Here is a 13,982-nt window from a genome sequence, read left to right on the forward strand (position 1 = left end):
ACTTAACTTCAGACACCCGGCTTAGGTCAGAGGAACAGTGGCCGTTGTTCGGATCTGTATCTATCGCATCTGTAGAAGTAACTGCTGCTCGGCTAGGCGCATCCGTCTGGTAGCGTGTGTTGAACTTGAACTTGGTTCTGGTGGTGCTGCACGTGGAGGTAGACGTTGCCGGAGAGCCAGGTCCAAGAGAGGCCGAACACATGGTGATCTCTCTTTTTATCCTTGGGGGTTTTCGCGCTCTTTTGGGCGGTCCAGTTTGGACCCCACTAATTGGGTAATTCCTGATCACTATGTTCGATTCGAACCAATAAAGGGACGGGTGCCTTGATGGCTGGGCATGTCCTAAGCGGTCATTGACCCTGTTGTTTATGCTTCCCTAGTACAGGGAGTGGCGCCGAAATGTCTGGGGTTGTATCGGTCGCTCAAGTGTCAGTCCTTTGTCTGGCGGAGATGGGCAATCAAATACTAATTGGTTGGGGGTTTTGATACCGTCTGCCTGAATCTCGCATTGTCCTTTTTTACTGCTATGTTTTGCGACCTTCCCTGTTCCTGGTTGTTAGTGGCCATCCCAGGTGGCTACACTGGCACCTTGGCAGCCAGGTGGCACTGCCAGGGTGCCAGGCTGGTACTGCCAGGGTACGCAGGTGGCATCTGCAGTGCCAGGGCACAATCCTACACCAAGACCATGCAGCTGGAGGCCTCCCATCTCGTGGGAGACTCCCATGAGTGCCGTTCCATCTGGTCCCCCACAAATGGGGACCAGTGCTGAACGGTGTTCGCCTGAGGCTCGCTCTAATATGCAGATTTGCTAAAATGTGATCCTGCCCATTGTGGGTGGATTCACATTGCAATGTCTCACGAGATTGTGTTAATTCCTCAATCTATGGTAGAGTCTGCCATGCCTAAGTGAGCTGCACCAGGTGCTGCTTAACGCAGATTGACCATCAAGGGCATCCGTGTGTACCATCTACAAGGTGCACTGCAGAAACTCATCAAGGCTCCTCAGACAGCACATTCCAAAGCCACCACCATCTAGAACAGGGGTGGGCAAACTTTTCCGTGCAAGGGCCACATTCAGAAATTCACAATTTTAAAGGGCCGCATAGTATATTAAGTAAAATAATTAATATTTAAAATAGCCAAAATAAAAGGTTTTTAAAGAAATAAAAAGCAATTAATTTTTATTAATTAATATTTTAAAGTAGAAACTTCATATGAAACACATGTTGTGCCGAGCAATGATCACCCTACTCAAGTCAACGTATCCACCCTATACCAGTAACCCAACAACCCCCCCCATTAACCTTAAAATTTAAAAAAAAAAAAAAATTTTTATGACTTGATCTTGGTGGGCCGCATAAAGACCTTTGACGGGCCGCATGCGGCCCGCGGGCCGTAGTTTGCCCACCCCTGATCTAGAAGGACAAGGCAGCAGATGGGAACACCACCTGGAGGTTCTCCTCCATGTCACTCACCATCCTAGTAAGAAGTCTTACAACACCAGGTTAAAGTCCAACAGGTTTGTTTCAAACACGAGCTTTCGGAGCACGGCTCCTTCTTCAGGTGAATGGCTAAAATTCCCCATTCACCTGAAGAAGGAGCCGTGCTCCGAAAGCTCGTGTTTGAAACAAACCTGTTGGACTTTAACCTGGTGTTGTAAGACTTCTTACTGTGCTCACCCCAGTCCAACGCCGGCATCTCCACATCATACTCACCATCCTGACATGATAGAATCCATACTGTGCAGAAGTCGGCCATTCGGTCCATCAAGTTCGCACTGACTCTCCAAAAGAGCACCCTGCCCAAATCTACGAGAAGCCCCTCCCCCCCACACTATCCCTGTAACCCAGGACACGAAGGGGCAATTTTAGCATGGCCAATCCACCTAACATGCACATCTTTGGACTGTGGAAGGAAACCGGAGCACCCAGAGGAAACCCACGCAGAAACAGGGAGAACCTGCAAACATTACAGTCACCCAAGGCCCTCATTGAGCATCCCTGGTGGTGTGAGGCAGCACCTACACCACAGGGACTACAGCGGTTCAAGGAAGCAGCTTCCCACCACCTTCTCAAGGGCAATTTAAAATTCACCCGACTTCATAAAACTATCAGGAAAGCACCATCCACAACCACAAAAACAAATATTTCCGTCAGACCCTCGGCCTCGCCCCTCCCACAGACCCCGCCCCCCAGGCCCTCCCACAGACCCCGCCCCCCAGGCCCTCCCACAGACCCCGCCCCCCAGGCCCTCCCACTGACCCCGCCCCCCAGGCCCTCCCACTGACCCCGCCCCCCAGGCCCTCCCACTGACCCCGCCCCCCAGGCCCTCCCACTGACCCCGCCCCCCGGCCCTCCCACTGACCCCGCCGCCCGGCCCTCCCGCTGGCTCCGCCCCCCAGACCCTCCCACTGATCCCGCCGCCCGGCCCTCCCGCTGGCCCCGCCCCCAGGCCCTCTCTGGACTCCGCCCCTCTACCTGACCACGCCCTCGACACACAGCCACGTCCCCGCTTGACTTTCGGCTCCACCCCCACCTCCTGTCCACGCCCTCCTCCCGTCGGCCCTGCCCCTACCTGCGCTAGCCCCGCCTCCTCTCCTCTCCGCCCTTCTCCTACCCGGGCTGCCGCTTTGCTGTTGCTCTTCGCGCCTTTCTCGCTAGACACCTAAGCGCTGGCTGAAGGACCCCTGAGAGCGCGGCTGTTCCGATTGGTCCCTTTGAATCCAAATGGCGGCGCTGATTGGTTGGCGGTTTGAATGGGGGGGGAGCGGTTGGAAGGAGCGAGCGGCATTCAAAACCGCGGCGGGAGCGACAGCAACAGGAGTGGAGCCAGGGCCGGACACTCACCGGGGCAGTAGCTCGCTTGGCCTCAGGCAAACCTTCCCAATAAACCTCAGGTTTGTCCCGCCGCTCGGCGAGGCCACTGGGAACATGGGGGTGATGGAAATACCATTTCCCCGGGGTGCGTATACCATTTCCCCGGGGTGCGTATCCAGCACCGGCCGCTGTTTGGATGCGTATCCCCGGGGTACACGGGTGGCAGTGAGCAAGGTTTGGGCCTCATGGGCCTGTTCGTTTAGTCTGGGGCTAAACAGAGCCTCCTGCAGGGGCCACTGGGACCTTGTGTGTCCGCTTCAGGTTTTTAGCAACTTCAGTGACTTTAACTTTGTTAAATTCTGTTCGTACAGAGTTAACCATTCCGGGCAGAGGGAGATTTAACCAAGCTATAAAAAATAATCAGAGGCCTCGGTCGAAGGCCTATTTCGCTTGGACAGGGAGATCATTAACCAGCGGATGTAGACTTACGATAGATGATGGGCGGTTTAGAGAGGAGTTGTCATTTTTCCATCCCCATGATGGTGAGGATCTGGGCTTCACTGCGTGAAAGGATGATGGAGGTAGATATAGATGGTCATTGCATATTTTTAAAGAAGTACTTTCGTTGTGTGAGAGAGGTGCCACATTCGAGCAGAGTTATTGACCAAGAGTTGGAAGAAGAATTAGGCTGGATTACTGCATTGGTTAGCACAGACATGATGAGCCAAATGGCTTCTGTGTTGTAAAGGCATAGAATATTTGAAAAAAAAACAAGGGAGTCATGCATGGTGAGCCTGGTTTGTGCCCACATCTGGCTATTGCATATCAGGAAGGATATGGTAGCAGAAACGTTTTTTTGAGTGTTTCCAGCGATGATGGACTTGGGTTTTAAGGATTGGAACAGCTGTATTTTCTTGAGAAGGAGATTTGGTAGAGATGCTCAATCGTAAGAGAGTGGATGGGAGGGAAGTGTTTGAAGGAGTGAGGGCCAATCATGAATCAATTATGACATGAGGAAGAATGTTTCTCTGGAGTGGTTTGGATCTGCAATGCAGTGCTTGAGAGTGTAGTGGAGGCAGATTCTATCATGGTGACGATCAGAAAAGAAATGTGTGGGGTTGTGTGTAAAGGTGTGGGCTAGAGATTGTACAGAGAGTAACCATTCCATGAAATGTTCTGTTTCTGTGGATGTTCACCTCAGTTAAGCAGCCTGTTGGTACTCTACGTTGAAGGTCAAGAGTGGAGAATAGCTGCATGCAAGTGTAGGCAGAAAATTGAATTGTTCCTCTAACCTCTGTGGGAACTCAGAGACTGCAGGGCTTGTCATTCTGGCTAACTTTGGAGCAGACTTTTAATTTCCCGGTTTGTAAATCTGTTGGTGCAGAATAATTTGATAATGTTTGGATTTCTGTGTTTTCACTAGGCAAACCTGACCACTGCATTGCTGGACTGTTGTCATCAGTGTGAAGAATACTTTCCTGGAAGATTTATCACTGGACTTTTAGCCTGTTAATACAGGTAGGGTTTCTGATAGTTTGCATCTGATCACATGTTTTCTTTTAATAATTTCAAACTGTTCTGTACAATGACAATTGTAAGGGAGCAAGCCTCCTCTTTCTCCCCCCCCCCCCCCCCCCCCCCCCCATATGACCGTCGAGACCATTAAAGTAAAAAGGGTTTGCTCATCCTCCTCCTAGGCTAAAGAAATTGCACAAATCCCGCAGACAATATCCAGTTTAACATGTTAAATCTTATTCATGTGGGTTAATTTAATGCAGGGCATCGCCCTCCAGAATTGACTTTCCTGCAAGCAGATAAAATGACAATAACAACATGATTACAGTATCAGGGGAGCAGAGTCCAGGATCACAACGGAAAAGCAAGATAGTCATCAGGATAAAAGATCACTCCACTGATGCACAAAGAAAGTAGACCTCGAGGAATAAAGCGGAATCCTAAATGGCGAACATAGAGTCTTCCAAGGATATCCGCAATCTGGGCACAGCTTCATTACTTCCAACCTGTCGACTTGACTGGGTCCAGGTGGTCAACAAAATAGGCTGCTGCAGTGGGGGGCAGCTCGGCTACCTCAGGCACTCCCCATCCTCCTGTTGACACCAAGAGCCGGACCAAACCGAACCAATGGTTGGAAGGTCACTGCGCACACATACACACAATCACAAGTACGAAGTGGAGGAGGTTAAGTTTTGACCAAAGTAAGATTCAAAGATAAAAGGCAAGTTGTTTTCAGAGTCGTCTTTTCTTCATGGTTGAGGCAATTGTTTCAACTGTTGCCTTTTTGTTGCTGGAAGTGCTGCTTTGAAATTTAAAGCTGTCTTCAGAATTTCTTATGTCCCCAATATGATCTAAGCAGACAGAGGTTTTCAACCGGGGCGTTGTAATTAAAGACTTTTTTGAAATGATGACTCCATAATTTCATTAATCTACAAGTAAATTGATAAAGCTCATGTTCAGACAGACCCTAACCCAGGGGTGGGCAAACTTTTCCGTGCAAGGGCCACATTCAGAAATTCACAATTCACAAAGGGCCGCATAGTATATTAAGTAAAATAATTACTTCACCCGGTTATGATTCTGGGCGCCTCATATAGAACATAGAACAGCACAGAACAGGCCCTTCGGCCCTCGACGTTGTGCCAAGCAATGATCACCCTACTCAAGTCAACGTATCCACCCTATACCAGTAAGTAACCCAACAGCCCCCCCGCATTAACCTTAAAAAAAAAAATTAAAAAAAAAATTTTTTTTTTTTAATGACTTGGTGGGCCGCAGAAATACCTTTGGCGGGCCGCATGCGGCCCGCGGGCCGTAGTTTGCCCACCCCTGCCCTAACCATTGTTCAGTGATGCCATCGCTTCTGAATCTCCCAATCTTCCCTGTGACGTAAGGACATAACACCTTTCAACCTAGCCACTGTCTTGGTAACAGATGAAGCTGCCGTTAAAATTTCCACGTGAGCCTGCGAACCCAGCAGATGAAATTTAATATTTGACAAGAACAAGGAGCAGGAGTAGGCGATCTGGCCCCTTGAGCCTGCTCCGCCATTCAGTAAGATCACAGCTGATGTTTTGTGGACTCCGCTCCACTTTCCTACTGGAACACGATAACCCTTTATTCCCCCCCCCCCCCCCCCCCGCATCCTTCTAAATTCCAACGAGTACAGTCCCAGTCTACTCAACCTCTCTTCATAATCCAACCCCCTCAACTCTGGGATTAACCTAGTGAATCTCCTCTGCCCATTACCTTATAAATGTCAGACACCTTCCCCTCTCCGACCCACACCCCCGAAAGCACTCTGTCCATCGCCCCCCGCAAGGGCAGCAAAGGGAACTCCTCTACCTGTCGCCTAGCAAACGCCTTTACCTGCAAGTATCTGAACATGTTCCCTTGGGGGAGCCCAAATTTATCTTCCAGTTCCCCCAGGCCCGCAAACCTCCCGCCAATAAACAGGTCCCTCAATTTACTGATGCCCACCCGTTGCCACCCCCTAAATCCCCCATCATTGTTCCCCGGGATGAACCGATGATTTCCACCCAATGGAACCTCCATCGAGCCCCCTGTTTCCCCCCTATGCCGTCTCCACTGTCCCCAGATTCTTAGGGTCACCGCCACCACCAGGCTCGTGGTATACCTCTTAGGAGAGAGCGGCAACGGCGCTGTTGCCAAGGCTCGTACCTCTACATGACGCCATCTCCATTCTTCCCCACCCCCCCGTCCATCACCCATTTACGCACCATTGACACATTGGCCGCCCAATAGTACCCCAAAAGGTTGGGCAGCACCAGCCCGCCTCTATCCCTCCCTCGCTCCAGGAAAACCCTCTTCACTCTCGGAGTCCCATGTGCCCACACAAAGCTCAAAATACTGCTAGTCACTCTCTTAAAGAAGGCCCTGGAGATGAAGGTGGGCAGGCACTGAAAGAGGAACAAGAACCTCGGAAGCACTGTCATTTTGACGGACTGCACCCTCCCTGGCAATGGCAGCATGTCCCACCTCTTGAACTCCTCCTCCATCTGATCCACAAGCCTGGTGAAATTATGCTTGTGAAGAGTCCCCCAATCCCTGGCCACCTGCACCCCCAGGTACTAAAACTCTCCCCTGCCCTCCTAAGCGGGAGCCTACCAATTTCTTCCTCCTGGTCTCCAGGGTGCACCACAAACACCTCACTCTTGCCTAAATTTAGTTTATAGCCTGAAAAGGTCCCAAACTGAGCTAGCAGCTCCATCACCCCCGGCATCCCTCCCACCGGGTCTGCCACATACAGTAACAGGTCATCGGCATACAACGACACCCTATGTTCCTCCCCACCTCGCACCAAACCTCTCCACCTCCCTGAATCCCTCAACGGCTCGATTGCCAATGCAAACAACAAGGGGGACAGGGGGAAACCCTGCCTGGTCCCTCGGTAAAGCCGGAAGTACTCCGACCTCCTCCCATTCGTGGCCACACACACCATCGGGGCCTCATATAGCAGCATCGCCCATCTAATAAACCCTTCACCAAATCCAAACCTCCCAACAGCTCCCATAAGTACCCCCACTCCACTCTATTGAAGGCCTTCTCTGCATCCAGCGCCACCACTATCTCAGCCTCCCCCTCAATCGCCGGCATCATGATGACATTCAACAATCTCCGCACATTCGTGTTCAGCTGCCTTCCCTTCACAAACCCTGTCTGGTCCTCGTGTACAATCCCTGGCACACAGTCCTCTATCCTGGTGGCCAGGATTTTTGCCAGCACCTTGGCATCCACATTGAGGAGAGATATGGGCCTGTATGAACCATACTGCTGGGGGTCCTTGTCCCTCTTTAAGATTAACAAAATCAGCGCCCGCGACATCGTCGGGGGCAAAGTACCCCCTTCCCACGCTTCATTAAGTGTCCGCACCAGTAAGGGGCCCACTAGGTCCACAAACTTTTTATAAAATTCCACCGGGAACCCATCCGGCGCCTTCCCTGACTGCATCTGCCTGATCCCCTTAACTAGCTCCTCCAGCTCAATCGGTGCCCCCAACCCTTCCACCTGCTCCTCCTGCACCTTCGGGAAAGAAAGCCCGTCGAGGAACCTCTCCATTCCCCTCCTCTCCACCGTTGGCTCCGACCGGTACAGTTCCCCGTAAAAGTCCTTGAAGACCTCATTCACCTCTACCCCCTTCCGCACCACATTCCCACTCTTGTCTCTCACTCCAGAAATGTCCTTAGCCGCATCCCGCTTGCGGAGCTGATGAGCCAGCATCCTACTCGCCTTTTCACCATGTTCGTACACTGCCCCTTGTGCCTGCCTCCACCTTTCTAGTGGTCAGAAAATCAAATTTAGCCTGTAGGCTGCGCCTCTCCCCCAACAGTCCCTCCTCTGGTGCCTTTGCGTACCTCCTGTCTACCTCCAGCATCTTTCCCACCAGTCTATCCCTCTCGATCCTCATTCTGTGCCCGGATGGATATCAGCTCCCCACGAATCACTGCCTTCAGGGCTTCCCAGACCATCCCCACCTGGACCTCCCCCGTATCATTCACCTCGAGTTACCCCTCAATACTTGCCCGGACCCTCCTACACACCTCCTCCGCCAACAACCCCACATCCAACCGCCACAACGGGCGCTGGTCCCGCACCTCCCCCATCTCCAACTCTATCCAATGCGGAGCGTGGTCGGAGATTGCAATGGCCGAATATTCGGCCTCCTCCACTCCCGGAATCAGTCCCCTACTCACCACGAAGAAGTCTATCCGAGAATAGACCCTATGTACATGGGAGAAGAAAGACTACTCCCGTGCCCTCGGCCTCACAAACCTCCATGGATCCACCCCTCCCATCTGGTCCATAAACCCTCTCAGTACCTTGGCCGCCGCCGGCCTCCTACCCATCCCAGAGCTGGACCGATCCAGTGAAGGATCCAACACCGTATTAAAGTTCTCCCCCCCCCCCCCCATAATCAGACCTCCTGCCTCTAGATCCGGGACCCGTCCCAGCATACGCCTCATAAAGCCCGCATCGTCCCAATTTGGGGCATACACACTAGCAAGTACCACCTTCTCTCCTTGTAGCCTGCCCCTAACCATAACATACCTACTCCCCTTATCCGCCACCACCTCCGATGCCTCAAACGACACATTTTTCCCCACCAGAATCGCCACTCCCCGGTTCTTCACATCCAACCCAGAGTGGAAAATCTGCCCCACCCAACCCTTCCTCAGAAGGACCTGGTCCGCCACCTTCAGGTGGGTCTCCTGAAGCAATGCCACATCTGCCTTTAGCCCCCATCAGATGAGCAAGTACCCTCGACCGCTTCACCGGCCCATTCAATCCTCTCGCATTCCAGGTGACCAACCGGATCAGAGGGCGTCCCTCCCCTGTCGACTAGCCATAGCCCGTCGACTGCCCGCCCCAGGTCAGCACCCCCCGCCCGACCCAGTCCCCACAGCGACAACACCTCACCTCTGTCCCCCCGGCCCCCACCAGCTCCTTCATGACCCTGCCAGCAGCAACCTGGTTTCTCCCCTCCCCCAGGCTAGGAACCCTCCTAGCCGCGAACCGTCCTCCATTGTACTTCCGTGGGTCAGCTAACTTCTGCTGACCCCGGAAACTCCTGCCAAAAACCCCACCCCTCCCAAAGTGGGATCATCCCCCATCCTATCCCTCCAGGCACCGCTCCAGCACGGGGAAGAACCTGTTAAGCCCCCCCCCCCCACCCCCGTCATCATCTCCACCCCCAGCCCCGCAACGCAGGAAACCAGAGGAAAGCCCGCGCTTTCGCACTGCCCCACCACACCCTTCTGACGCAGCTCCCAAATACCAGCCCCACTCCATACCCGCAACCCGAAATATAATACAACAAACCCTCCCCGCAAGACACAAAACTCAAACAATGCCCCACAACAAAAAACAGAACAACACCCCAAAAAATAACCATATCAAAATTACAAAAGTACAGAAAAAGAGAACACAGCAACAGCAGAAACCAGCAATAAAGTATTACAACCGACCCCCCAACCCCTAGTTCGAGTCCAGTTTCTCCGTCCGCACGAAGGCCCACGCCTCCTCCGGGGAATCAAAATAATAATGCCGGTCCAAATAAGTTACCCCCAGGCGCGCAGGCTGCAACTTTCTGCACTTTATCTTCTTGTAGTGCACCTCTTCCGTCCGATTAAACCCGGACCGCCGCTTAGTCACCACCGCACTTCAATCCTGGTAGATCCGTACTACCCCATTCTCCCAGTTGCTGCTCTTCACCTTCTTGGCCCAGCGCAGCACACACTCCTGATCACTGAACCGGTGGAACCTCACCAGCACCACACGCGGGGGTTCATTCTCCTTAGGCCTCCTGGCCAGTACCCTGTGGGCTCCTCCAGCTCCAGGGGCAGATGGAAAGATCCGGCCCCCACTAGCGAGTTCAGCATCGTAGCCACGTATGTTGTCAGATCCGACCCCTCCAGCCCCTCCGCAAGGCCCAAGATCCTCAGATTTTTCCACCTCATGCGGTGATCAAGCTCCTGCCACTTGTGGAGTGCCTCGTGCCCCTCCGCCTTACTCACGAGGACTACGGCCTCCTCTCGTTCAGTGGCCTGCGTCTGCAACACCTTGATGGCAGCACCCTGGGTCGTCTGAATCTCTGAGAGCCTTTAGTTCGTTTCCTGCAGAGAGCTCAGTACCTCAGCCTTGAAATCTGCAAAACAGCGCAGGAGAGCAGCTTGCTGCTCCTGGGCCCACTGCTTCCACTCCTCTGGTGCTCCGTCGGCCGCCATCTTGGATTCCTTCTCCCGTTTTTTCTGGGGAGCTGCTGCCGTTTTTTCCCCCTTTCCACTCCGAGTTCGAGTCATGAAATGCGGAGAAAGTCGATCAGCACACCTTCTCCCACCAGGAGACGTCGAAAAAATTCCGTTTTGGGCTCTAAAAAGAGCCGAAAAGTCAGTTTGAAACGGGAGCTCCCAAATGTGCGGCTTCCTACGTCATCGCCGCCACCGGAAGTCAACTCCATTCACCTTCTTAATCACCTGTTGTACCTGTAAACCAACTTTTTGCGACTCAAGTAGCACACCCAGGTCTCTCTGCATAGCAGCATGTTTTAATATTTTATCATTTAAATAATAATCCCTTTTACTACCAAAATAGATAACCTCACATTTGTCAACATTGTATTCCATCGGCCAGACCCTAGCCCATTCACTTAAACTATCCAAATCCCTCTGCAGACTTCCGGTATCCTCTGCATGTTTTGCTTTACCACTTGTCTTGGTGTCGTCTGCAAACTTGGACACGTTGCACTTGATCCCCAACACACCTCTGTCGATACTCCATTTATTTCCCTTTCCTGTTCACTTTGGACGCACGCACAATTTGATATTCAACTCTGGATGCGTCTCCAATTCTTCTGTTCTCTAGGGAAAATCTTGGTTGTCATTCTTTACCTCAACCGGTGGTGCAAAATGCTGGTATTTTTGAATATTTTTGTAGCTCTGACCAATTTCCTTTAAAGAAAACAGTCGGTAATGTGACTAAGCTATGTGCGATGTAATTCCAACAATTTTTTTTTCATTTGGACAATTTAAAACATAGAATTGATGGATGATCGAGTTGTTAGCTAATCGTTCACGGAATTAATTTCCAACAGATGCAAACACCCGAGGAAATTTGATAACGGGTGGCAAACATGGATAACCGTATTGCTCAAGATACCTATTCCACCCCAATACAGCTATATTTTGTGTCCCCAAATTGTTTTCTAAAATTAAATCTTGTGTTAATATGTTGTAAACTGTATTTAATCCAAAGAAGGTTCTGAAAATTATTCTAGGTTAGTATTTGGAGTCTCTTCTATTTTTTTGTTTATCACAGAAATCTGATGCTCTTTTGTGTATCCACTTTTCAGGCTAAATTGTGAACGTTAGCATGGATGATTATGTCAAGATTGAGAAAATTGGTGAAGGTGAGCAAACTTTCTTCAAAGTTGGATTTTTAGGCTTCTAGTGTCTGCAAAATGGTGCTTGCTTGGGCTAAAGTTGAGATTTGGACAGCATGCAGTGTGAGCTTGCCCCTGTTAGAAATCAAATGCGATAGAATATTTCCTCCGTTCCTGACTCCCAAGAAAATGGTACAATCATGCTGCACGTGATTGGAATCATTGCCTCAATTGGTGTGAAGTTTTCCATTTCCATTGACTCGTAGAATTTACAGTGCAGAAGGAGGCCATTCAGCCTATCGAATCTGCATCAACTCTTGGAAAGAACACCCTACCCCCGTAGCCCACCTAACCTTTTGGACGCTAAGGGGCAATTTAGCGTGGCTAAGCTACCAAACCTGCACATCTTTGGACAGTGGAAGGAAAACCCCGCAGACACTGGGAGAAAGTGCAAATTCACTTGAGGCCGTTATTGAACCTGGAGCTGTGAGGCAGCAGTGCTAGCCACTGTGCCACCGTGTCGCTCCAAGCCATGGAAAAACAAACCTTTTAATTTGTATACAAGAGAACTATATTACAAGAAACAGTTTACAACCACTTGGGTTGAATGTTTTAGTTTCCTGGTCAAGTGGCGTCTGATTGGAGGGATTGAAGCATGGAGTTCTGGAAAAGATGAGTATGGATTTGGGAAATGGCAGCACATTTCATACCCAACTTTCCCCGCAAAGGTATTTGATGTTAGTTTGAAGGCTAGGGAGGACAATGGGTTGTTTCTTTTTTTGGGAGGGTGGAGAGGAATTTAAGATGGCAGATTTGATGGAAACACAGGAGAGAGAGTCCCTGAAGAGAGGACTTTTTAACAATATCAGCTAATGATGGAGCCAGGAAGGGTGGCCAGCGATTTGGTGGGAATAGGATCGAGGGAGCAGGAATTAGATATTGATGGACAAGATGAGCTTGGAGAGGGCGTGAGGAGATCAGAAAAAAACTATACAAAAATGTGCAGCTTTGACTGGTGGGTCCTTTGCAGAGTGCTGACCTTGGTGGGGCTTGGGGGATGGGAGGGAAGTCGTAGTGTGGGGGTGGAGGAATTGTTTTAGGGTTAGAGTCATAGAATCTACAGCACTGAAAAGGCCCTTCAGCCCATCACATCTGCGCCTGTCAAAACCAATCACCTAACTGTTCTAACCCCATTTTCCAGTACTTGACCCATAGCCTTGTATGCCTTGGCATCACAAGTGCACATCAAAATACTAAAATGTTATGAGGGTCTCTGCCTCCACCGCCCTTCAGGCAGTGAGTTCCAGGTTGAAGAAGAGCAGCCATTGGTTATCTTTGCAAACCGTAAGGCTTTGAACAGCACATTGGTCATTGTGGCGAATGAGCAAATTGCCCGAACATGTTCTGAATTCACCAATAAAGTTGTTGTTCAGCATTCATAGTTCATTTAACGGGTAACAATGGGTTGTGTAAAATCTGGAAGAGTCATAGATTTCTACATGACTTTTTCTGGCCTGAGAAAGGAAATTCCCAAAAAGGTTCCCACATCTTTCTTCAATTTTATACAAACCGTGATGAGACTTTCCTGACTTGGTGCAGTATTCTGACCTTTGCCAAAGTTTTTTTTTCTGATGCCCACTTCTGCCCCTCTGTAATTCAAGTATCTGGAATCCAGTACAGGTTTTCTTCTCCTATTGCGGTTGCCTGATCCCAACTATTGCCTCCTTTGCTGCTTTGAAGACTGTCGGAACAATGGCAGTCATTGGCTGAGAAGCCTGTCAATCAAGATGGTTTACATGCCAGATTTTCCCCGTGTATCCTCTTTTTGCCTCATGCGGAGAGATGTGTTTTCTGACATATGTCGGCAGAGGACGGGTACTTTTTCAGAGCCAGAGCAGGATAAACAAGGTAAGGCAGAGCCGGAACCAGCACCTGGTGGAGGACATGACCCACTTTGTCCAATCTTTCATACGTGACCCACTGAAAACTACTTCAACATGGAAAAGCAATGGAATTTTATTTAAAGTTGCAGAAACTCTGATTTAATAAATTGCTGAACTTTTTTCAGGTACTTATGGGGTTGTTTATAAAGGGCGTCATAAAACAACTCAGCAGATAGTGGCCATGAAGAAAATCCGCTTGGAGAGTGAAGAGGAGGGTGTTCCCAGTACTGCAATCAGAGAGATTTCCCTTTTAAAGGAACTACAGCATCCTAATATTGTTTGGTGAGTGCACTGGGTTAAACTTTTTTG

General features: G+C 50.4%; 1 protein-coding gene across 1 annotated transcript in view; it reads left to right on the top strand.

Annotated features, from left to right (window-relative positions):
* Window positions 1-2,739: 2,739 nt before the first annotated feature.
* cdk1 (cyclin-dependent kinase 1) overlaps window positions 2,740-13,982 on the top strand; it is a 35,716-nt gene continuing 24,473 nt past the window's right edge. Inside the window, exons 1-4 of the mRNA XM_038822260.1 lie at window positions 2,740-2,896; window positions 4,240-4,334; window positions 11,701-11,757; window positions 13,799-13,955. Of these exons, the coding sequence (XP_038678188.1) occupies window positions 11,721-11,757; window positions 13,799-13,955 (194 nt within the window). The 5' untranslated portion in view covers window positions 2,740-2,896; window positions 4,240-4,334; window positions 11,701-11,720. The remainder of the gene's footprint in view (window positions 2,897-4,239; window positions 4,335-11,700; window positions 11,758-13,798; window positions 13,956-13,982) is intronic.

This window comes from Scyliorhinus canicula, chromosome 16, assembly GCF_902713615.1.
Source record: "Scyliorhinus canicula chromosome 16, sScyCan1.1, whole genome shotgun sequence".
Lineage (NCBI taxonomy): Eukaryota > Metazoa > Chordata > Chondrichthyes > Carcharhiniformes > Scyliorhinidae > Scyliorhinus > Scyliorhinus canicula.